Genomic DNA, 25,014 nt, shown 5'->3' with positions numbered 1-25,014 from the left:
TGGAGGATGAGAAGGAAACACTGTACTTTGATTCTCAGTGAAGGCCAAGGAGACGGTGAGCCTGGGGCGACCTGCCAGGCTCACTTGGCAGCACTTCTGAGGATGACTCGAGAGATGTATGTCCCGGCCTCTCCTCTCATCAGAGAGGGCAGAGAATGCAGCAAGGGATTATCAGAGCAAGGCATTGCTCTACTCCTGTGTGAGCTCCAAGGGTCACTTTAATGGACTGAAAATCACCTCGCATTACCTATTGATTACCCCACTCCAAAATAAGATAATAATAACTGAGGGGAAAAAATCTAATGGCTCTGACCACAGCAAAAGAATGAATGAGATCAGAAATCTTATCTTAAGGCCCCTTTAAAAACTCAATTGATTATTTTTGAATGTACCATGGAACACACCTAGAGGCAGGGGCAAAGTTCTCAAGTGCAAAAAAAAAAAAAAAAAGAGAGAGAGAGAGAGAGACTCAAAACCAACACTAGATGAAGAAGATGAAAATATGACTGACTTGGGCTATCTGCTTCTTGGTTACAATGGGTTATGTTTTTAGGGTTTTGTGTGGGGCAACTCAGATTCAATAGAGAGAGAGTCAAGGCTTATAACATCAAGCAAATTCCTATATGGCTGAAGGGCACATGCTTATTATGATAGCATAAGTCAGGATGTCTTCCCATTAGCAATGGAAGACATCAGGAAAATGAGTCTCTGCACCGCACCTAGGGGAGGGAGAGTCTTCATGGACAGTTCAAAACTACGGGCTTCACTGTCACAGTTCCAGATATCCTAACCTGAGAAGAAAATTTAAGTCAAAATGGTCCAAAACCAGAAATAGTCAAATAAATTATCTCTATGGGATCCCATTACATGACTCCCATAGATAGCATCTATGTCATTAATAATATTACAAAACATGTTACAACCACCATGAATGAAAGTCAAAAGAAAAAAACCTAACAACAGAAATATACTCCATTGACAAAGGAATAAATTTTAAATTGATAAGGAAAGAAAAGAGTGGATCAAAAATATGAGCATGAGAGTTGCACGTGTCACCTCTGATGACAGAGACCCCTGGCTTTTCGACGATAAATATCAAGAAGGATTCTGAAAGGCCGGAAGAGGAAGCAGACTGGCTGGGGACCTCAGGAGTTAGGACTGTGCTGGCAACGGTGGCCCTGAACTCGGGTGCTTCTCACCTGTCCTGATGGTTCGCTGGAGAAACCCACTACTCAAAACGACACGGACAAAACACCAAGGAAAGTTTGCTCTCCTTAGCCACAGGATCAGAACAAAAGAGATTCATAAGACAGAAACCTTTCTGATATTATCAGTTCTAATTTAGCCAAGCACTGCAGGGGATGCCCCTCCCATAGAAGGACTGGGCATGGCGAGGAGAGGAGCAGAGTCAAACAAAAATCCAACCAAACAAAAATACCTCCCCCAAAAGAAAAGCCAAGTGAACGTTGGATCACTAACCTAATGGAACTGTTTCTAGAATTCAGCAAGTTTGCAAAGGTGAGCACAGTACATCAAGCCTGGTTCACACAGGGGGCCACAACGTAATACATTCCGCCCACAGGACAGTCCCACCCTGCCACTTGGCGTGTGCACCACGTGCTGGGGTTGAGCCCTTTTTGCTGGTCTGCTGTGCCGGATAGACCCCAAGGCCTGAGTCGTACATGCTAGGCAAACACTCTGCTTTTCCAGCTAGATACTACTTTCTACACAATGCATACTGACCCATGGCAGACCACATTAGGAAAATGGAGACCTGGTCAAACCCAGAGTTGAAAGACAGAGCCTCAAAGAGCACTTCTCCTCCCCCAGATTCAGAACGCTGGTGGTTACTGTGCAAAAGAGCCAGGGTTATGTTAACAGATCTTCTCCATTCACAAACGTGTGTTTCTATAGGAACACCACACCAGGAAGGAGTGTCCATATGGGAAGAAACCCATCTATACAAATGGCAGAGAGGCAGCTGGACTGGCAGCTGCCAAGGAGTCTTAAATCCTGTAGAAAACGGAAGGACAGTCTCAAGGGGCTGGCCCATGTGAAGCACTGCTGGTGCCCCCAAACAAGCCAGGACAGATTCATTTGCAGAGCAGGGGTCTCTCAGCTCTTACACCTTCTTTTGAACACTAGAGGAAAGTTGCTTCCTGGCATTTTTAGCCTGCAGCTTGGCTATGCCAGGACCTGCTTGCGCAGAGGGCTCCTGGAGTGTCTGGCCATTTGGCAGGCAGCAGGGAGGACAGCTTGTCCTCGCAGCCCCCACACTTCATTGGTACAAGCTACCATAGAGTTAAGTAGACATCTCCAGATGGAATTTGCCTTAATGGCCCTGCTCATTCCCTCTGGACTGCTGGGCCTGAGCCTGTGAGCGCGCAGCAATCAAGGCAGGTCGAATCAGCCCTAATTACTGGCTCAGTTTCTCACGTCGCCATTACATTAAGTGGTGATATTAAACGTGTAACATTTTTTATGCCTCTCATTGCTCACTTACACATCCGATGACACACAGAAGTGGTTCCTTTTCGTCCTCTCTCATGGTATAGAGCAGCCATGGCGTGTGAGCAAAAACTGTAAGCCACCTCACCGCTGAGACAGCCGTAAAGGATAGCCCAGTACCTGAATGATGCTTTTGATGAGAGCAGCCCCGATCGTAAGGAATTTGATATTTTCGTTAGTTCTTGTTAGCTATTCCTCTGGGATAGAATGCCTAAAGCAGATAAGCACCCTTCTTCAAGTGGGATCCTGAGGCAAGGAAAATCTTATTTATCAAGAATACTCCTTCAGAGAATCTTTTCTTATGAAAGGGTTTGACAATATCACAGGGGCTTAAAATACAAACCCCCTCCATTCAGCAACCCCACCTCCAGGTATCTTTCCTAAGGACCAGAACTGTAGCCAAAGGTATGGCTTTGTGCATGTGTGTACACTGGCTTATGTATGCACACTTTGGGGGGGGATGTACATATGCACATGTATGTATGGTGGCCAGAGGACAATCGCAGGGTGCGGTTCCTCAGGTGCTACCCCGCCCCACCCCGCCCCACCCCGCCCCACCCCGCCCCACCCCACTCCGCCTTCTTTGAGAGAGCCTTTCATTGGCCTGCAGCTCATTATGTGGGCTAGGTTGGCTGATCAGTGAGCCACAGGAGTCCACCTGCCTCAGCCTCCCTGATGCTGGGATTACAAGCACTTTACTGACTGAGCTCTCCCCCTTGTCCTGTTTACAAAGGCTCTTTATTGCACAGACATTCATTTCATTGTTAGTTATTAATAGGAAAAGTTTGGGAACACCATATCTGCTCAATAAGAAGGAATGATTAAATTATGGTATAGTTCATGTGGGGGAATTCCGGGCAGCCATTACAAAGGATTTTCAAGGATTATTTAATGACATTGGAAATGTTCTCACTATAATGTTAAGTAAGGAATTCAAGACACTAGTGGGATTGCAGACTAGCACAACCTCTGTGGAGGGAAACTTGGCATGGAAAACTATACCACGTTCCATGCCCATTACCCTTGGACTCCGTAGGTTTCCTTCCAGGAACCTATCCCAAAGCTGCACTGGTGGAACACAAAAGTAGCATAATGACACCCAATCCTTACTGCATTACTGCCTGTAATAGCAAGAGCAGCCCTGTTGCCATCCCCGGGTGACTGGCTGGATACAGGCCAGATATGCGCCCTGTTGTGGTAGCCGCCGCCTTTTGTGTATGAGATACATAGAGGCCATGTGGAGCTGCTGCCTATGAACCACGGAGTGCTGTTTATAGTAAAACTTTACGAATAACTGGAAGTTGTAGATCTTAAAGTAATAACAAGCTAGAGTAGTAACCTTGTTTACTAAAGCAAGTAAAGCAGTAACCCGTTGCTTAGTCTCAGTATTATGCATTGTATCGTGCATGCTACACTTTGACACAGTTAACATTCCTATAGCTTTATTGGCACCAGCCACAACAGGCATGTGAGCTACGTGTTCCCACTCTGTGATGTGGAGCCTCTGTGGCTCCTTTATTATCTCACGGGACCACTGACTCGTAGGCGCCCATCAGTGTGTTAGCAAGATTATGCAATTAGTGCCACAAGCAATTTTAGAACAAACATTCTCTCTACCCCCAGCCCCTCATGTAGCTGAGGCTGGCTTCAAAATCACCACACAGCCAACAATGGCCTTGAACTCTTGATCCTCCTGCTCCCAGTTCCTTAGTGATTATCTGCCTATGCTACCACACCAGGCTAGTACTGCATTTCTTGACCGCATCAGGAGGCTACATTGAGTGAGAGACTTGCATCATCTAGGTTCAGACTGCTGTGTGATGGTAAATCCCAACAGTCAACTAATGGGTCCTCTGAGCAGGTCTGTGAGGGCATACTGTAGGAAGGGCATACATCAGTTCAAGATTGGACGGCCCAAATATAAAAGGAAGACACAGAGCTGCTGACTGCATGCTTGGCTAGTGTCTTGCTGGTGAGTGCATCGACACCATGTCACTACTACTGCTGAGCTGTGCCTAATTAACGCTAGAACCTAGCATGTCCGTCCTGCCAGGACAGAACACAGCTGACTCCCAGGTTCTCTCAAGGCCTTCAGCACAGACCGAGAAAACTAGGAGCTGAGCAGCCATCCAGCTCTCGGCCATTCCAGCATGCCTATGGCCATGGCCGGACTACCCAGCCGCTATCAGTTCTAGTAAACACCTCCTTTCTGTTTGTTTTTCAGACAAAATCTCACTGTGGAGTCCTGGCGGACCTGGAACTCACCATGTAAAGTAGGCTGGCTCCAACTCACAGAACCATGCCTGCTTGTGCCTCCGGAGGAATGGGATAAGGGTGTGTTCAACCAGGCCCAGTACAAATCCTGTTTTATAACACACATACATTCTGTTGGGTCCATCCCTCTAGAGAAAGATAGTACAGGATACACAAGGACCTGGCTTTAATCCCCACACGATGCAGGCAATAGCTGAAATAATAAGACAACGGAAATGCGTAGCACAAGGACATGGCACGACTACCTGAAAGCGTTGGCCATGAGCTCTGTGGTATGTGGGTGACAGCTTAAGAGTTTAAAGCTCACAAACTCACCGTGGGGAGGATTGCATTCCTTCCTCACAAGAGCCAGGAGACAGAGGCAGGAGGGTCCAGAACTCAAGGTCAGCTCCAGTACATGCTAAGATCCAACCAACCCACACAAAAGCCAGAACAAAAATCACTGAGAAAACCTAATGGTTTTGTATCAAACAAGCCTTGAAAGCGTGGTCGAAAGTTCTAAAGTGTATTTCTCAGTTTGCAGAAGTGGGGGAGGGGTTTGCTCACTGCTGGTGCGCCACCTGGTTTTCTAGATTTTAGGGAAACCAAGCAAGACCATTGGGTGAGAGAAGCCCTCGAGTGATTCTAAGAAACAGCTTCTAGAGAACTGTCAGTCAGCTGACAAGACCGTAGCCTCCAGGAAGGGTCTCATCACGGTGAGCACCAAGCCAGAAGGAGCAGGGAGTGAAGGGTCAGGGAAAGAGGTCATCCTGCAGCTGAGGAAGAGCAAGAACGTAACAAGGTTTTCACAAAGCTATGCTTTTCCTAAGCAGAACAGGAAGGTTCTGTCCACACACATTCAGGTAGAAAAGCATACTTAGGGGCAGGCACACTTCTGAGTACATTTGGTAAGGTGCACATTTCTAAACGTGGTAGTTTATGGCTTTAGGCCACATGATCACTCTTCAGAGAGTTTTCACCAAAACACAAAGAACAGCTTTGAAGTTTCATTACTATTACTTTATTTTATGTGCATGAGTATTTTGCCTGCATGTATATTTATCCACATGCATGGCCTGGTACTGGAAAAGGTCATAAGAGGACATTAGATCCTCTGGGACTAGAGCTTCAGGTGACTGTGAGCTCCCACTGAGTGCTGGGAATTAAACCCAGGTCCCCTGTCTGCAAGAGCAACACAAATTCTTAAGCACTGAGACAACCCAGATCAGGGGATGCTACACTCAAGAGAGATGTGCCATAGAGGAACCAGACCCACAGATCATCCTGACCCACAGATCAGTCTTAGCATCAGCAAACATGAGAAAACAAGACATTGCCCACCTCAGGATGTGATGCAGGGTGATGCTCTCAACACTGAGTCAAAATTTTAAGAAACAAAACCTGCTGAACTGAATCACCAGCCTCGGTTTTTTTTTTTTTTAGCCTTGAGCACTTAAAACAGTGAGAAGACTCTGGCAAGATGGCCGCTGACCCTGGTCAGTCAACACAGCAGCACGGCATGGTCAGATTCACAAGTAGAGGCAGGGGCTTGCCACTCTTTCTGGAAAATGTGTGTTTAAGTCTCTCAAGCTCCAGCCCTGCCACGCTTGTGTTAGGAGCTTTACAGCTTCATTCACGCCCACCTGGTGAACACCCGGGACCAGGCAGCAGAATAAAGAACAAGAACAAAACAGGAACAAAACAAGAACAAACACGGTGTGGTCCTTTTCAAAGTAAAGAGCCTCAGAAAGTGGGAAACAAGGACACAAAGCAGCAGAAAACAAAACAAAACCAAACAAAACAAAACCCACAGCGAGAGCCAGGCTGCTGTGCTGCTGTGTAAGTACAAAGGGCACCCCCAGGGCTAAGCACTGATGTGGCTTCTAATAACGACTATTTAAACATACATAGTGAGTCTCTATTAGACTCCACTTTATATTATATGTAAATATATATTCACATGTAAAATGCTGATCATCTAAGCCTAGTCAGACAAGTCTTACAATGTAGGAGGTGGGCCCAGGTTTAGATTATTAATGTATTTAATACGTGAACTGCCTAAAATTTGTCTCTTCTTGTTTGGGACCCCAGATGGTCAGTAAGTACTATGGAAGAGCTTTCTGTCTGTCTCTAAATGTGGAAGAGGAGACGGGGTGGGGTGAGAAGCCCCAGTCTGCTCGCTGCTCTTGACCACAGGCTGATTTGCCTCTCTTGACCCTGGACACCCTCTAAGAATATTATCTCACCTGTCTTCTTCCCTATCCAGGACATAAAACATAACAATGGGGAAATGTTCGGAGAACTGTAAGAGGATTGTAACATTTTTAAAATATATTCTCCGAGTAGATATTGTTTTCCTCTACTCAACGTTTCTTATTTCCCAATTCTTCTTCTAGAATTGTTCCTAAACCACTCTGGGATACAGTTTGAATAAAAGACTCTGAGAGTAGATTATATTTTCAATTAGAGATTATTTAGTTTTCTATTTACTATATGGCATTAAAGAAAGAATTTTTCTACTAACTTAAGAAAGTTTAATTTTAATACCAATAAAACCGAAGCATTACTTCTGGAATGTTCTTTGAGAACTAGAGATATTAAGCTCTTATACTTCTATGCAAAACCCCTGCTTGATTTTTAGAAACATGGTATAGTCAGCCCTTATGCCCTAATTTCATTTCTGTTGCTTTAATAATAATATAAAAGAAATAAAGCCTGGAGGTGGGGGCTGGAGAAATGGCTCAGCTGGTTCAGCGGTTAAGAGCACTGACTGCTCTTTTAAAGGTTCTGAGTTCAAATCCCAGCAACCACATGGTGGCTCACAACCATCTATAATGAGATCTGACGCCCTCTTCTGGTGTGTCTGAAGACCACCAGAAGTGTACTTAGATATAATAATAAATAAATCTTTATTTATTATAGGCCTGAGTGAGCAGAGCTGACCAGAGCAGGCTGAGGTCCTGAATTCAAATCCCCAGCAACCACAGGATGGCTCACAACCATCAGTACAGCAACAGTGTACTCATATACATAAAATAAATAAATAAACCTTAAAAAAAAAAAAGGAAAAGTAAAGAAAGAAAGCCTGACAACGGTAACTTAAGGGAGAAACAGTTTATTTTAGCTCACAATTCCAGGTTAGAGTCCATCATAGCAGGAAGGACCCTCGGTCAGGCGCAGAGGAAAATGAACAAATGAATGCAGAGGAAAATGAACAAATGTGTGCCTCTTGGTCAGCTCAACCTCTCTGATCTCACAGTTTAGACCCCAAACCCATGGAGAGGCCCTGCCCATGTTTATGCTATGTCTTTATATCCAAAGGAGATTGATTCCTGGTCACACCTACACCCGCTGTGGATTCAGTCTGTGCAGAACTTTCATACCTCCTCTTATAGCTCTTATGCCACTGAAATCCATTTACTAGATGGTGGAATTACGTGCAGCACGTTCTCTTGGTGTCTTACCACGGCAGGTTCGAGGCTGCTAAGACAAACACGAGATCCTCCGAGCGTGCTAAGCCATCCATCTGCACCAGCAACTCCGTCTTCATCCGAAGGCTCCCTTCATGTTCTCCCCTACAGAGACAAGGAGACATGATCCCTCTCATGACAGAGCCTTTGCCCTCATGACAAGAGTGTCACTCACAACAACGGCCCTGTAACTGCAGAACAGGCTCCATTCTGACAGCAAACGGGTTCAAGAGAATGGGTGTTTCAGGTAATTTAGCTTTACATGAAAAGTAATTTTAAAAAGTAAATAATGCAATGATGATGTTTAAAAGAAAAGCAAAGGTTGACAGAGAACTAAAAAAAAAAAAATAACTGAAAGGTTAGATTAAACATAACCCAGGGTATCTACAGGGTCCATTATTTAGCCCTTTCAATGCCATAACTGCCGGGTGTGGTGGTGGACTGGCACTTGTGATACTGAGGCACATGAGTTTGAGTCTAGCCAGGACTACATAGATTCAGGTTAGCTTGGGATTTAAAAGGCAAATTTAGTTAATTAATTGCATCATTGAGAATAATCCATTTATAGAGTAGGCATAACATAATTTTCATGTTTCTTATTATTTGTGTGTGTACATTGTACATTTATAAAAAATGCCCACACTGAATTTGCTTCATTCTCTTCCTAATGAGATGCATGATAATAACATAGATTAAAATCTGTTTTCCATACAGATTTGTGCTCCTGGTCATTACCATTGCCTGATCCCCTTCCATTAAAAAAAAAAGCACATCAGCTGGGCAGTGGCGCACGCCTTTAATCCCAGCGTTGGGAGGCAGAGGCAGGTGGATTTCTGAGTTCGAGGCCAGCCTGGTCTACAGAGTGAGTTCCAGGACAGCCAGGCTACACAGAGAAATGTCTCAGAAAATGGAAAAAAGAAAAAAAGAAAAAGAAAAAGAAAAAGAAAAAGAAAAAGAAAAAGAAAAAGAAAAGAAAGAGCTTGCTGTGGTAAGCTCATAGGAGATTTAAACCCAGAACACACTCCACAGACTCTCTCTCATTCGCATAGATTTAGTTTAAAAAAAAAAAAAAACCAACAACAAAATATCTTTCCTATTGCAGTATTAAACCTGCTGTGCATGTGTGTGCAAGCATCCCACATAAGTTTGGATTACGTGTTCTTCATCCCAGATGCTGGGACCAGCACGCTTCCAGATTTTTTTGAATTCTGAATTGTTTGCATATACATAAAGAGTCATAGTGGGGATAAACCCCAAATCTAAGCATGAAATTAATTTGTGTTTTCACATAGCATATGTATCTTCATGTATCATGAAGGTAATTTATACTTTCATATATGAAATGAACTTTAATGGGTGGTATTTCCCTCTTTGCCAGCTAACGATGGCTCAGAATGGGTCAGTTCAGACGCTGCCTTTTCTCATTGGGATGCCCTACCTGTGTGCGGCTTGCAGAGTCTGCACCCTCACTGTCCCACTGTACAATTACCTGGTCACTTGCCTGTGCCCATAGCCTATGTGCATGTGCTAGTTTTAGGGTAACTGCCCATACTTTTGCACAATCAGCATACTATGACCCATGATATAACTTCAAAACAGTTGCCTTTATTTTTTTTTGTCTGTTTTTCTTTTTTTCCTTTTTTCAGATATGGTCTCCCTGTGTGACCTTAGCTGCCTGGACTTCACTATGTAGACCAGTTTGGCATCAAACTCACAAGAATTTGCCTGCTTCTATCTCTCAATTGCTGGGTTAAAGTGTGCACTGTCAGGGCTGGAGAGATGGCTCAGTGGTTAAGAACACTGATTGCTCTTCCGAAGGTCCTGAGTTCAAATCCCAGCAACCACATGGTGGCTCACAACCATCTGTAATAAGGATCTGACGCCCTCTTCTGGTGTGTCTGAAGACAGCTACAGTGAACTTACATATGATAAATAAATAAATCTTTAAAAAAAAAAAAGGTGGGGGTGCACTGTCATGGTCAGCTTAGCTGTCCTTATTTCAATTCCCAGATGGGGATACTAAAACGTTGAGAGACATGGATGAAAGGTTTGCAATTGGGGATGGTAGAGGAAAAACCAAAGTAGTGAAATGGAGGCTTCAGGAAACTCTAGGCAGGGTGATCTTCTGGGCTGACAAGGCCACCATTGAAGTTAGGCAGGCCAGAGACACCTGTCCTTGAAGAGGGAGAAAGAGCTGGAGTAGTGAGGGGCCTCCTGCTCGCCTGTAGCTGGCTGTTCCTGTCGGGCCGCTATAGCAAGACAGAGGGCTGGCTGCAGCTTGGGTCTGACAAGGCATAGTTTAGTGAGGCTAAGTCAGCGTACCATTTCAGTGAAACCCCCATCATCTTGGCTGCACCCTCATTATTGCAACAGAGAAAAGGGTTTCCAATGAGTACAACTACACACATATTCTAATTCTTCTTTTATATTTCCAACAAGCAATTTCTTTGCTTTTTATTACCATTGGCTTTGTATTGATAAAGCCAAACATTTTTCCAGAAACCTGTTTTTTTTTCCAGTTACAGGTGCCAAATTTAATAAAAAGTTTTTTAAAAAAAAAAAATCACTGATCATAACAAATCAGTCAAGTTGATAAAGTGCTTTCATAGCAAACCCAAGTCCTGGGTTCCATCCCCAGCACTGTGTAATCACATCTGTAGACCCATCCTTGGGAGGTGGAGACAGGAGAATCAAAAATTCAAGGTTATCCTGAGTTATACAGTGAGTTCTGAGCCAGCCTACGTGAGATACGTGAGAACACTAAGGATGTTTGAGAAAGCTACATGGAAACCTACTATTTCACACATACACATATATACGCACACATACACACATATACATATATATGCACACATACACACATATACGCATGCACACATGCACATGCATGCATACACACACAAACATGTTACATGCACTAGCCCAAACATATTCATACACATAATACATGCCACATACACTCACAAAACCAAGCAAGCAGGTGAGCAAACAGCCCTACTTGGCCTTTTGAAAATATAACCCCAAAAAGCATTTATAACCAAGAGCTTCTCCTTCCTGCTGGGGACATTTTCTGACACCTTATCTTTAGAAATAATGTCAAAGAATTGCCATTTTCCTTGACCTTGAGAACCGCCTCCAGAGAATGAAATGTAGAAGCAGCCCGCCCCGAGGCTTCATGGGAGAGCCTGGGTCCACACTGGCAGCCCTCTGGCTCCAGAGGAGGTTATTTTAAGGCGGCCAGGCTATCACGGCAGCCTGGCAGCCTGTGGCTGGGTTATCTTCAGGTCTGAAAGCCACTCTGTGGGGATGGGGGAAGGGAGGATGATATCTCCTCCAATTATAAAAACTATTTAAATCAGCTACTCAGTCAACAGGATCTAATTTAAAGAAAGACCATTCCATGTGCCTGCAGAAATGCATATTAATAGGCTCATCCTGCTGGCTAATGTTGATGGGCTTCCAACAGTCACACACACTTACAAAGAGGGGAGAAATGATGACAGCAACACAATACAACATGACACAACACAACACGACACGACACAACGCAACCCTGTCTGTTACCCAGGAACCATGCCTCTCTGACTCATCACGGACTCCAGCTCGTCCAGGAAGATCGTGGAGGGGGCGTGATATCGAGCAAGTTCAAATAGCACCTGAGCGGAGAAAAGCAGGGACAGGCTCAAATTTGTATTCTTAAGTTAGTCCTAGTCATACACTTAAACTTTAGTCCTTAAATGCTCCCAGACTGAGAGTTTAGAATTCTAATAATGAGCATCCATCCTACGCTGTACTCGGAGGCAACCTTACAACCATCACCGTTGTTCCTGCCTAGTTCCACCCCAGGAGGCTAAATGTGGTCCAATATTTCCATTTATCATTTGACAAAATTAGAGCCAGAAAGAGTAGGTGGCTAGTTCAAGGTTATGGATGATAACTGTGAGGGCTAAAGAAAAAACTCATTTGCTAAGCTTCCGGTTGCCTAGTTAACACCAGGAAACACTCACTACCGATAACATGTTCCACATGGACAGGAACATCCTTAGAACATATAAAATCATGTCATAACTTTTCCCCTTTCATCTCTGCGGACAACAGGATTATACTCAGGAGGAAGTGCAAAAAAAGACAGGCCTGGGTAACAAGCTGAAAACGTCCTTTTCTGTTCTCTGTGTGATTCCCTGGGGCCCTTACCCACCTCAACAACTGCCTGCTAGGATCAGGTTCTTTATACATTTTTTCTTTGTTATTTTTTTTTTGTTATTTTTGTTATTGCTGGAGGGTTTCTATTGTTACTTTGAGACTGCATAAGCTGGACTGGAACTTACAAAATAGCTCAGGTCAGTCAGTGATCCTCCTGCCCTGCCTCCCCAACACTAGAGGATCCAATTCTCAAAAGCAACTCTTGATTGAATAATATGTTCTGTTCCAGTGTAAAATATTATAGACTGAACAAGAAAGCAGCCAGCAAAAGAACAGACATAAAAAACAAAATAAAGAACTCCATGGGGAGCTATAGTACTGGTAAACAGCATAAAGACCTACATCTTGTTTTTTCTTTTTTTCTTTTTCTTTCTTTTTTTTTCTTTTTTTCTTTTTTCTTTTCTTTTTTTTTTTTTTTTTTTTTTTTTTTTTGAATCCTGCAACTGATCCCTTGAGCACCATATCCAAATCTTCACTGTTGACTGGAGAATGCAGCAGAGATTTGAGGAAGAGCAGAGATTCTTCTGTTGTCATGGGGGTTTACTCTCCATGTCACTTAGTGCTAGGAAAGCATCACAGAATAATAAGAGGGAGAAGGCTAAAGTGTGGCTTTCGGGGAGCAGCAGCAGCAGCAGCAGCAGAATATCCCTCTGAGAACTCCCTGTCACTGAGGAGGAACTCCCTCACCTTCTGTGTGACTTAGGGTACGGTGAGCTCAAGGTGAGGTGTCTGTACTTCCCTTTCACAGAATCCTGGCCCACAGGACCTGGCTCCTTCTCATAAACAGAGAAAAGGAAGGCGCATAGCTACTTCCTTTCATTTATTCCCTCCTGGACAAAGGAGGGAAACTAAAGAAACTCAAGAAATAAAGGGAATTTAGGAACTTACAAAACTCTGAGAAAAAGGGAATTTGCAAGGCTCAGGAAGTAAAGAGAACCTACAAGACCTAAGCAACACAGGGAATTTAAAAGGTTCATGGAACTTTCAAGGCTCAGGAAGTAAAGGGAACCTACAAGACCTAAGGAACACAGGGAATTTAAAAGATTCATGCAAGGCTCAGGAAGTAAAGGAAAGTTACAGGCTATGGAAATAAAGAGAACTTTAAGGCTAAGGGAGTCAAGGAAGTTTATGAGGCTCAGGGAGCTCCTGAAATACAAGATTCACAGGGCTGATTCCATGGTTATAAAAGCATGATGGAAACTCAGTAACTTGAGCAATATGGAGACCGAAGCCCTGAGTGCAGTTAGTTCTTCTAACTTCATGTGTAGGAGACGCTCTTGGTCTAGTAGACGATTCGGTGATTGGTGGAGCTTCCTGGGAAATTGTTCAGGGAACAGCTGGGGTGCTGCTCCCATGAATCACCCCTCTGTTGGGTGGGCCTCATGGGCTACAGAGGCCTTTACTTCTATGATCACTATGCCCCCAATAAACCCATGGGTTGAATAGGCCAGACTTGAGTAGCATCATGGATTTGGTGTGTTACCAGTGCCCTACCTGGGCGGATACTCATTTTTTCTCTCCTCCCCAGCAGAAGTCATGACACAGGGCGTGGCTGGGGGATTCATCACTAGCACCTCTCTGACACAGGGAAGCCTAGCCAATTAGGAACGAGTAACTTTTCTACCTTGTCAGAAAGAGAAGCCTGATTGCACTTGATGTTAAAGGTGATTACATAGCCACTAATCTACCCAATGAAAAAGAGGCTAATAGACCTCTTGATCAGACCCATACATGGTTTTACGGAGCTCACTGCAGTACGGGAGACCAAGAGCACATGAAGTTAGAAGAACCAACTGCACTCAGGGCTTAGGTCTCCATATTGCTCAAGTTACTGAGTTTCCATTCCCAGAGAATAAATAGAATCCTGGTAAGTGCTTCTAGAAGCATTAGTCTAAAATGTCCAGGGGTGCTTAGAGGAAGTTAAATCACACGGCAGGGCGGGGGTGGAGGGAGATGCAGTCATCAACAGGTGTGTGCATTTGCTAAAGAGATCATTCAACTATTCAGTAGGGCTTAACTCCTAAGGGGCAGGAGCATTAGGCGAGGAGGGGGGTTCACAGCCCAAAGGTTCCCTATAAATAACTCCTTAATTGGAGTAGAAAAAGAAATGAATGGGAGAAAACGCTTTCCTGATTTAGGGGAAGGTCCTAAAGGGTTTGCTTTCTCTAATATCCTTTACAGGAAGGAGTTGACAGAATGACGAAAATTCTCCACATGAGGATCTTCCACACATCTCCAAAACAAGGAAAAGACTAACTTCCAGAAGAAAATAAGAGGAAAATGAGAAATAAAGACTGGATTCCAGGGGATTCCAGATTCTTCTTGAATATTTTTCAAATACTTAAATTAAAATATATTTTTCATAAGAAGAAAAAGAAATATAAGTATCTTCTAAAGTAATTTGTAAAATGCTCCGATCAGAGCCTGGGAGATGGCTGGGTCAGTAAACCGCTTCCTGTATGAACATGAGGATATGACATCACATATTCTAAATCAAAGAAAGATATGCTTCCATGCATTTCTCATAGAGCTAGTAAAGGGGATGAAAAACTGGGGGAGGAATCATTGCCTTGCTCCTAGGATTCTGACAAAGTAACATTAAAGCAGAAAAACCCACCAAACAAAAATTCTGGACTAAACAGTGCTGCTCACAGAGAAAGGAGTACTCTTGTGAGTTGGTGTTTCTAGCTAGTCAACACTAAACAAAAAAATCATGTTGTCTCCATCTCTGTGGAGGATATTCATGAACTATCTGTGTGTGTGTGTGTGTGTGTGTGTGTATGTGTACTCGCGCACGTGCGTGTACACCTAAGGCTTTTCTAGGAAGTCTGGGATCTTCCTTTGAGCTCTTTTTCATGTCTTGTGCTCATGGTTCAAAACACTTTTCAGGACAGGACATGGATTTATCTCTTTGGGGGAGGGCATCTTTTGTGAGCTGTATTATTATTACTCAACACACAGAAATTAAACACACATCCCACAGAGGTTTAGGCTGATAATGATAGTAATTAACTGAATCTCAGCCCTCTGGAATAGTGTCAACCAGAACCGCAGCGATCCACACATGTAGAAGCAGATAATCAGGAGTCCTGTGGATGTGACCTGAGTTAGCATGGTGGTATATGCCTATAATCCCATCACCTAAGAGAATGAGGTAATCCCAGCAGAAGGAACATGAGTTCAAGGCCAGCCTGAGCTACATCTACAAAAAAGACCTTGTCTCAAAACACCACCACCACAATAAACAAAATAACAAGAGAGAAAAACAGTATTGAAGGAGTGATAAAAATCCATAAAAACTTCAACTTGAAAGTAATATCAAAGGGCTAAGGGTCTAATTTAGTGTTATAGCGCTTGCCCGGCATGCACAAGACTTGCATTTAATCCCCAGAAAATGAATGAATAAATAAATAGTGAATGTAATAAATAATAGGTATTTTTTAAAACCAACCCTTTCAAAATATTCCATTACATCTTCTAAGCAATCTATACTCATTTGGAAATTAGTTTTTATGAGGGGGCATAATTCCAGGGTAGTATTTTAGGACAGTTCTTTTCAGAAAGAATATTTCACATTCACTTCGGATTACTTCTCAGCCCTTGTACCACAGGCAACAGTCTAACGGGGTTTGTGGCAAGGCTCCCCCTTGATAGTGAGGTGTACCTCATAAGCAGCTGTTCTCTTAAGGTGACAGGAAGATACAGCAAAATGTTATAGGGCCATGGGCCAGGAATGAGATATTGTAAAGATGGAAACGGCCTTTCAAAGAAAGAGTATGCACTACGTACGCATTGCTCACTGTGGCAGGAAAGATGTTCAGAACATCCAAAAGAATAATTAAGTTTTAAGTCTCTCAGTTCCTCCACAGAGTACATAGTATAGGGTCTGGCACCCAGCAGCGGCCTCTCACTAAACATTAATTGGATATACTGTATACACTTAATAATGAATGTTTCTTGAGTGGAGAAAACACCAGGCCACTTTAGAGACTTTTGTTCTAGCTTTTATTCCTAAACTGCATGAATCAAAAAAGGACTGCTGGTAAAATTCCAAAGAAGGGAGTGCATGCTTTGCTGACAGTGACATTATGACTAATATCCCCATTCAACCAATTTCCTAGGCTTTTGGTAGTCACAATCCGAGTAGAATCTAAGATATACATCACCTTAAAACAAATATGCTCTAACAGAATTTTGTACGTTGGTATTCGGTACCCAGAACACCGACTTATAAGCATAGTAAGAGTTCCTACCCGGACCAGTTTTTCGGAATCTCCTCTCCACTTGCTGACAATGGTGGATGCCGAAATGTTAAAGAAGGTCGTTTTGCACTCGGTGGCCACTGCTTTGGCCAGCAGAGTCTTCCCTGTGCCTAGGAACACATGAGCGTAAGTATGAGTGGGTGCTCCGTGCCTCACTGACAGGAAGAGTCCAGGCTCCCACGGGCATCCTTTGCCCTATCCTTGGGCACAGACAGCAGGTAGCACACTCACACACACACACACACACACACACACACACTTCCAGGGCTACAACAGAAAGATGCGTTTACCTGGGGGGCCGTACAGCAGTAGTCCTTTCCACGGGGAAAGAATTCCTGTGAACAGCTGTGGGTACTTGGAGAACAAAGAAGAAGAACATGAACACAGCGGCCGGCACAGGAGGGTCAGTGCACAGCAGCCAGCCTACGTTATGACCCAGGCCACATTTAAAAGTGTGCTTCTTTTCCTGGATTTTGTTTGTCCCAATGGCATTTTCACAATGGGTAAAATGTTTGGCTTAATTTTTTGAAACTTAATTTTTGTGGCTTAAAGAAAGAAAGCAAGAAAGCAAAAAAGCAAGAAAGCAAGAAAGAGAAAGAAAGAAAGAAAGAAAGAAAGAAAGAAAGAAAGAAAGAAAGAAAGAAAGAAAGAAAGAAAGAAAGAAAAAGAAAGAAAGGGAAAGGAAAGGTATATGGAGCTATTGTCTTCTCTGTGACAATAGTTATTTCTTCTGCATATAATTCCCTTTTCTGCTAAGTTCTTTATGTGGAACATTTAGCTCCTTTTTAAAACTGTAAGGTAGACACAAAACCAGGATGAATCCTAGGACCAACACATGAGGGTGTTTGCCCATGTGGGGACTGGGGGCACTCACTTCCAGAGGATGTGCACAGATTTCAGCTGAGTCTCTTCCATTAGTTCAAGTTCAAGCCTTCTAGGAGCGGGACAGGACTTGCAGCAGCAGGCGGGGAGAGGGAAACAGTAGTGAAACTACCACATGTACTTAGAGTCTCCCTAGTGGAAGGGTATAATCATGGAAGTAACACATCTAAAAAGGGGGAGGGCTGTAGCCCTGAGGTAGATCTCTTGTCCACACGTCAAAGGCTTGTTCCCCAGAATAATGAAAACAGAAAAAAATACATCCAGAGTGCCAATGAAATGTTTTATCCTTTTAAAAGTTCTATGCTATGGTTTCTCTTCCTAGTTCTGATACCATATGTTTCTTGCTCCTAACTGAGCAGAAAAAGAGAAGGAGGAAGATAATATGATTTAATAGGCTTTATTACCTTAGAATTAAAGTACCCTGAAATCAGAAGCCTCCTGGAGCCAGCAGTAGTAATATGCAGCTATAGGTTGTCTGTCCGTTTTTTATGTAATGCTGTATGCTTACGTATGTAATCCTGGCCTTAACAAATTATAGTCGCTAGTCCCAAATTCTGCACAGCTGCTCCCCACAGAAGGAGGTAGATGGTTTCTCTACCACTTTCATCTGGGCCTGACTCTCTGACCTTTTCCAGCCCAATAGGATGCTGGGAAACATAAAATGTGGTTTGAAAATATCAGGTTAGTGCTGGTCTTGGTGGTCGTAAAGGAGGAAGAGTACCCTGAAGCTGGCCTCGCAGCAATGCAGTCTGCTGCAGAGCAGCAGGCCAGACTCGAACATGCCTGGGCTTTGGAAAATGGGACAACTTAAATTTTAAAATGCCCTTGGGCAGTGTGTAGTATCACTAAGTACTGCCTTTCTGTTCCTAAGGGCCATGGATCCAGTGAAGCAGTCATCATTTATGATTTGGTCTACAGTTGTTGGAAAAATTCCATAAGAGGATCACCATGGAAGCTAGCAGAATTCTTAGCTAATATTTATGCCCAAGCAGCCATTGGAATCAACAGCAATCAGATCTTTGCGTTCAAGGCCAGAAACCTCATTTTGGAAAAGTGGAATACTTTTGTAACTTAACATAATTTTTTTAATAAAAAAAAAGCTTGGAAAGTGAAAAAAAAAAAGAAAATATCAGGTTAGAAAATGGGAGGGGAGCTATGAGGAAGCTCACACTTGATCTTTCTCCCCTCTTGCTTGTTACAGGATAAGGCCTATGGGAAGAGCTTGGCTGCACATGTATCCCACCCACTTTAGTTGATGCCCTGCGCATAGGACAGAGCCAGGCAAATAATATCATGTGGATATTATTCGGATCTAGCCAGATCAAGCCCAGACTGCCCACTCACAGAAGGACAAAAGAATTTCTGTCTTAATGATTGTTGTTTTAAGGCCGGGAGTGATAGCACAGTCTGTTAGATAGCAAACACTGTGCTATACTCTGACCATCTCCTCTCTTGCCCAACTGTTCTGTAAGAAATGTGGAAAGCAATGAGAAGTCATGACAACAGCACCCTTGCCCTGCTGGCCATGTCTCTGGAAGGGACTGTCAAGTCTCCAAGAGAGCTGAATGGTGGTGGCACACACCTGTAATCCCAGCACTCTGGGAGGCAGAGGCAGGCAGATTTCTGAGTTTGAGGCCAGCCTGGTCTACAGAGTAAGTTCCAGGACAGCCAGGGCTACACAGAGAAACCCTGTCTCGAAAAAACAAAAAACAAAAAAACAAACAACCCCCCCCCAAAAAAAGTCTCCAAGAGAAGCTAAAGCAAAGCTCCTGATGGGGACAGGGGGTTAGGGATATGTGGGGATATATAGAAACAATGTGAGAAGCTTCTCTCCTGGGAGGTGTGTCTACTACACTTAGGGAACTGTTAGGAAGGCAAACTAATGGACCAGTGCTTAGTATCTGGAAAAATATACATCCACACCAGTCTCTGTGCAGATACTCGATTTGAACCAATATAGGTGATTTTTAAGAAGGATTTTTTTTTATTTAATGTGTGTTATGCACAAGTACATGAAAGTGCCTCCGAAGACCAGAAGAAGGCATTGAATCCCCTGGAATTAGAGCTATAGGCTGTTACGAGCCACCTGATGTGGGTGCTGGACACCTAACCAGGCTCTCTGCTGTAGGTGGAGTGTGATTTGAAGAGTTACAGAATGGACTGGGCTTGCTGTTCCAGCACTGACCTAGTGTGGCCCAATCAGAGGCTACCTCATAGACAGATGGCTCCCCATGCTTTCTTGTGTGGACATCGCTTGTCCAGTTGACAGTGATTAGGCACGTGCCTTCCACACTTACCCTTTTTTTTATTCGATACATTTTTTTATTTACATTTCAAATGATTTCCCCTTTTCTGGCCACCCCCACTCCCTGAAAGTCCCATAAGCCCTCTTCCCTCCCCCCCCTTTTCTCCCACCCACCCCTTCCCACTTCCCTGTTCTGGTTTTGCCCTATACTGCTACACTGAGTCTTTCCAGAACAAGGGGCCATTCCTCCGTTCTTCTTGTACATCCTTTGATGTGTGGATTATGTTTTGGGTATTCCAATTTTCTAGGCTAATATCCACTTATTAGTGAGTGCATACCATGATTGATCTTTTGAGACTGGGTTACCTCACTTAATATGATGTTCTCCAGCTCCATCCATTTGTCTAAGAATTTCATGAATTCATTGTTTCTAACGGCTGAATAGTACTCCATTGTGTATATATACCACATTTTTTGCATCCATTCTTCCGTTGAGGGATACCTGGGTTCTTTCCAGCTTCTGGCTATTATAAATAGGGCTGCTATGAACATAGTAGAGCACATATCCTTATTACCTGCTGGGGAATCCTCTGGATATATGCCCAGGAGTGGTATAGCAGGATCCTCAGAAAGTGACGTGCCCAGTTTTCTGAGGAACCACCAGACTGATTTCCAAAGTGGTTGTACCAATTTGCAACCCCACCAGCAATGGAGGAGTGTTCCTCTTTCTCTACATCCTCGCCATCACCTGCTGTCTCCTGAATTTTTAATCTTAGCCATTCTGACTGGTGTGAGGTGAAATCTCAGGGTTGTTTTGATTTGCATTTCCCTAATGACTAATGAAGTTGAGCATTTTTTTAAGATGCTTCTCAGCCATCCGAAGTTCTTCAGGTGAAATTTCTTTGTTTAACTCTGTACCCCATTTTTAATAGGGTTATTTGGTTTTCTGGGGTCTAACTTCAACTCAGTTCTTCATAGAGTTAGAAAGAGCAATTCTCAAATTCATCTGGAATAACAAAAAACCCAGAATAGCTAAAACTATTCTCAACAACAAAAGAAATTCTGGGGGAATCAGTATCCCTGGCCTCAAGCAATACTACAGAGCAATAGTGTTAAAAACTGCATGGTATTGGTACAGTGACAGGCAATCAGATCAATGGAACAGGATTGAAGATCCAGAAATGAACCCACACACCTATAGCCACTTGATCCTCGACAAAGGAGCTGAAAACATCCAGTGGAAAAAAGATAGCCTTTTCAACAAATGGTGCTGGTTCAACTGGAGGTCAGCATGCAGAAGAATGTGAATTGATCCATCTTTGTCTCCTTGTACTAAGCTCAACTCCAAATGGATCAAGGACCTCCACATAAAGCCAGACACTCTGAAGCTAATAGAAAAGAAACTGGGGAAGACCCTTGAGGACATGGGCACAGGGGAAAAGTTCCTGAACAGAACACCAATAGCGTATGCTCTAAGAGCAAGAATTGACAAATGGGACTTCATAAAATTACCAAGTTTCTGTAAGGCAAAGGACACCATCAAGAAGACAAATCGGCAACCAACAAATTGGGAAAAGATCGTCACCAACCCTGCATCAGATAGAGGGCTACTATCCAGTATACACACTCACCCTTATTGGGTACACGACGGCTTCTTTGACGAGCTGCTTGGCTGCATCCAGTCCAATAATGTCATTCCACTTTATGTTGGGATTATGGAGATAAATGTCCTGCAATGTGCATGGGATTATTCTGTTAAAACTAATGTTCTCTTCTACTTCTGAAATAAACAATGCAGTGCAGAACACCTGACTTAATAGTATATAAAGTGCTGGTGATAAAAAAAAGTGTTTCATGAATATTATAATGTAGATGTAATCATACATTATAATTTGGGGTTAGTTCAGCAAAGAGATGGCATGAAATATTTGATGACTTTCCCTGAAGAAGGCATTGATAGTATAATAAGGTGCTTTTAGGAGCCGGGGAGTGGGGTGGGGGAGGAATCTAACCATGTGCCTCTCATCAGTCAGTAGCAACTCATGCTGATTTATGACCAGTCAACAAATACCTTCAAATTATACTAGTTTTTAGTAAAAAACGGGTCCTTACCTACACTGGATATCTGTCTAGCTTTTTGATCCAGCAAACACTTTGTTAATTTGCTGTGTAGAAGGCATACTGCTCCCACGCTCCCCTGAAACCAATTTCCATTTTCCCTAGTGAGTGTGCCCTCCTTCCAGCTGCAGTGATTGCCTCTGCAGGCAATCAAGGAGGCCGAGAACCACGCGTGTGCCGTTTCCCCTCTTCAGGAGAGCCCTGTAGCAACCACTGAGGGTAATCAATTACGAAGCTTTTACTGATAACTAATTTACAGTTTCCCAATTTCAATTCCACAAGACGAGTCTGAACAGTCACTTAGGGGCCTTCTTCCATAGGAGCTATTTCAGGCTAACAATGTCTAGAGTAGGACTTTTTGCCATTCTGACTAAAGAACAAGTCTGGAAAGTTTCTCTTTCTATATGCTTTGTTTTGTTTTGTTTTGGTTTGGTTTGGTTTTTTTTTTTTTTTTTTTTTTTTTGATTTTGGTTTTTTCGAGACAGTGTTTCTCTGCATAACCCTGGCTGTCCTGGAACTCACTACGTAGACCAGGCTGGCCTCGAACTCAGAAATCCGCCTGCCTCTGCCTCCCAGAGTGCTGGGATTACAGGCGTGCACCACCACCGCCCTGCTTTGTTTTGTTTGTTTAATTACTGATATGTACGCATGGTTCAAAAATATAAAAATATGTTTTAAAAAATGGCCTAAGATGTTGTGGTCCTACCTCTATCTCCCTTTCCCTAAGGTCCTCCGCAAGGAACTCCACTTTAATGAGAAGTATTTATTAGAAATGATCGGATCATGCATAACATGGCAACCATTGTTGGACAGCATGGTGGGGACAGAAACCAGTCTTCCAGGTTTTGTGTTGTGAGACGGGGTCTCACTCTATGCCCCTGGCCAGGAATTCACTGTGTGGCGGGGTCCTCCTGCTTCCACCTCAGGTGATTACATCACACCCGACTCCAGGCTTCCAGACCTTGGGAAGAACGTGCATCTCTGACTAAGGCTTTTCTTAGGAAAGTTTGGCACACAGTGAGGATTCATCTACTCTGATACTTGAACCATCCATAGATAACTATAGTTCTCTCCATGATCTAGAGTCAACACTGGGTTTAACAAGATGATGCTTAATTTCCCAGCCCAAACTTCTTCATTATGTATATCCAAAGTTAGCTGCCACAACTCGACAGGCGTGCCTCATGAGCTGCTGAGCTTGCCATTGCTGGAAGCAGTCTCCAGGAGCTGAGTGCGGGGGTGGGGATGGGTGGGGGGGGGGAACCCCTACTGGGACCTTTCATCGTGTTACCCTCTTGCAAAATCAGAGAGGAGACGACAGATTTATGTGGGCATGGAAAGTGCTACCCTCTGCTTCCTCGTACATCCTGACCCAGGGTAATCTGTATCCTTCCACTGGTGAAAACCTCATGGCTGACCTCTCTTCTCCACCCACCTCACTGAACAGATGACCTGCCCCACAGAGGGATGCTATTCTGACATTCCCATCTCTCTACCAAAGTCTCCATCTTGGATTCTGCTCGGGGCCTTCCTCTATAACCCTGGCCCTTCCCACCCCACCTTTATTCCAAGAGCCTTCCAGCTCCATCTTCTCTTGTACTTTTTCCTACATCCTTTTAGTCACGCTATCTGGATGCACTCATCCACGCAACCGAAGTCTCTCGAGGTGAGGCCTGGACCTGTGTCACTCTCCTCAGTCCACAGGTCCTCTACACACCTGTTGTGATTGTACAGTGCATATCTACTGTCTGGAGAGAGACGCAGATCTCCCTTGGTTATTCCCAGCTGAACATTCTGGATGATTTTAAAGTGTCTCAGTTTTAAAATTGTCCTACTCAGTTACAGTCTTCAATTAAATCGAGACCAGTGGAAATTAGAAAATTCTTCTGTAATCAATAATCTACTCTTACCCCAAGAAGCTTGCCTAAAATCATATAGCTAAAAAGAGAAGGCTCTAGAAAGCAAACAGGTCACCTGACCTCAAGGCTTTGTCATTGTCCCTTCATTTTTACTGCCTTAGGTTCCAGGGTGCAAGCTTGAAGTAGCTATAGCCTAATGCTAAAAGTCTTTCTTACAGATCTTGTTATATCATGGAAATTTCCAAGTCTGCGGTCATCGCACTCCCAGACCCTGCATCTCCAGACTGTGGCTCTTTAAATACAATGCACCTGCGCCCCTCACTTTTCTTAGAAGCCTTTTTCCTCGGCTCTGGGGCCCGCTAGAGAGCCTTTCACCTGTCCTTTCCGTTCTGCATCTTTTTTTGCTGTCTGTTTTCTTGGCCCCTATAGTAGGATGGTGGGCTTTTTCTATTGTAATTTTATGATTCTATAATTTATTTATCATGCATTATTGTGCCTCTAAACAATATGAGTGCCTCTGCAAGTGGGGGCACTTTATAAATAAATGATCATATTTATTGTTATTAATAAAAGAAGCAGCCCACAATGCTCCAGGAGCCCTGGTCTGCCTCCATAAATTTGTGAATTGAATAGCAGATCTTACCCTGCTCACCACCGCTGCCAGTTCTCGCATCTCACTGTTCATGCCAATAAATGCACTCAGAGGTTTCAACAGCCGCTCCTGCGGAGAGGAACAGAGAGGCCAGCACTACAAAACTGCTTCATAATTTAGGAAGAAAAACAGGATCTTGGCAAGACAAATGGTGCCTGGCTGCTATGACCTTTGACCTATGATCTCAAAGTTCTCTGGACGCAGAAGGGTACTTCTGGAAGTTCCACTAGATTTGGGGAGTATAAAATGGGCGGCACATATCTTAGTCACTTACTGAAGGGTCTGGGTTACATTCAAAGGTGTTCAAGGCAAATTCACTGGAGGCTCCTTTGATAGCGTCTGTGAGCAGTCCTCGGAAGTCAATGATTTGGCCCTAGAAGGGAGCAATGGTTATTTAAGGCGTGAACATACTAGAACAGAGCAGAGTAACCTTGGTAACTATAGCTTCATATGCCTATCCTTGCATGGCAGGCAAACTTCAAGTCTTATGAGAAAGCCCAGCCGGGTGGTGGTGGTACACGCCTTTAATCCCAGCACTTGGGAGGCAGAGGCAGGCAGATTT

At 43.7% G+C, this 25,014-nt stretch overlaps 1 protein-coding gene across 3 annotated transcripts in view; it reads right to left on the bottom strand.

Moving 5' to 3' along the window:
- Katnal2 (katanin catalytic subunit A1 like 2) overlaps nucleotides 1–25,014 on the bottom strand; it is a 61,621-nt gene that overhangs the window by 10,637 nt on the left and 25,970 nt on the right. For all 3 annotated transcript variants that reach the window (XM_052155818.1, XM_052155819.1, XM_052155820.1), the window contains exons 7-13: nucleotides 24,727–24,825; nucleotides 24,444–24,521; nucleotides 21,455–21,553; nucleotides 16,987–17,050; nucleotides 16,688–16,806; nucleotides 11,796–11,887; nucleotides 8,226–8,336 (exon numbers count right to left, since the gene is read on the bottom strand). In XM_052155818.1, coding sequence (XP_052011778.1) covers nucleotides 8,226–8,336; nucleotides 11,796–11,887; nucleotides 16,688–16,806; nucleotides 16,987–17,050; nucleotides 21,455–21,553; nucleotides 24,444–24,521; nucleotides 24,727–24,825 — 662 coding nt within the window. The remainder of the gene's footprint in view (nucleotides 1–8,225; nucleotides 8,337–11,795; nucleotides 11,888–16,687; nucleotides 16,807–16,986; nucleotides 17,051–21,454; nucleotides 21,554–24,443; nucleotides 24,522–24,726; nucleotides 24,826–25,014) is intronic.

This window comes from Apodemus sylvaticus, chromosome 13 (assembly GCF_947179515.1).
Source record: "Apodemus sylvaticus chromosome 13, mApoSyl1.1, whole genome shotgun sequence".
NCBI classification, from domain to species: domain Eukaryota; kingdom Metazoa; phylum Chordata; class Mammalia; order Rodentia; family Muridae; genus Apodemus; species Apodemus sylvaticus.
The sequence above is the reverse complement of the archived record's forward strand: the minus strand, read 5'-3'. Positions and strand labels throughout refer to the sequence as shown.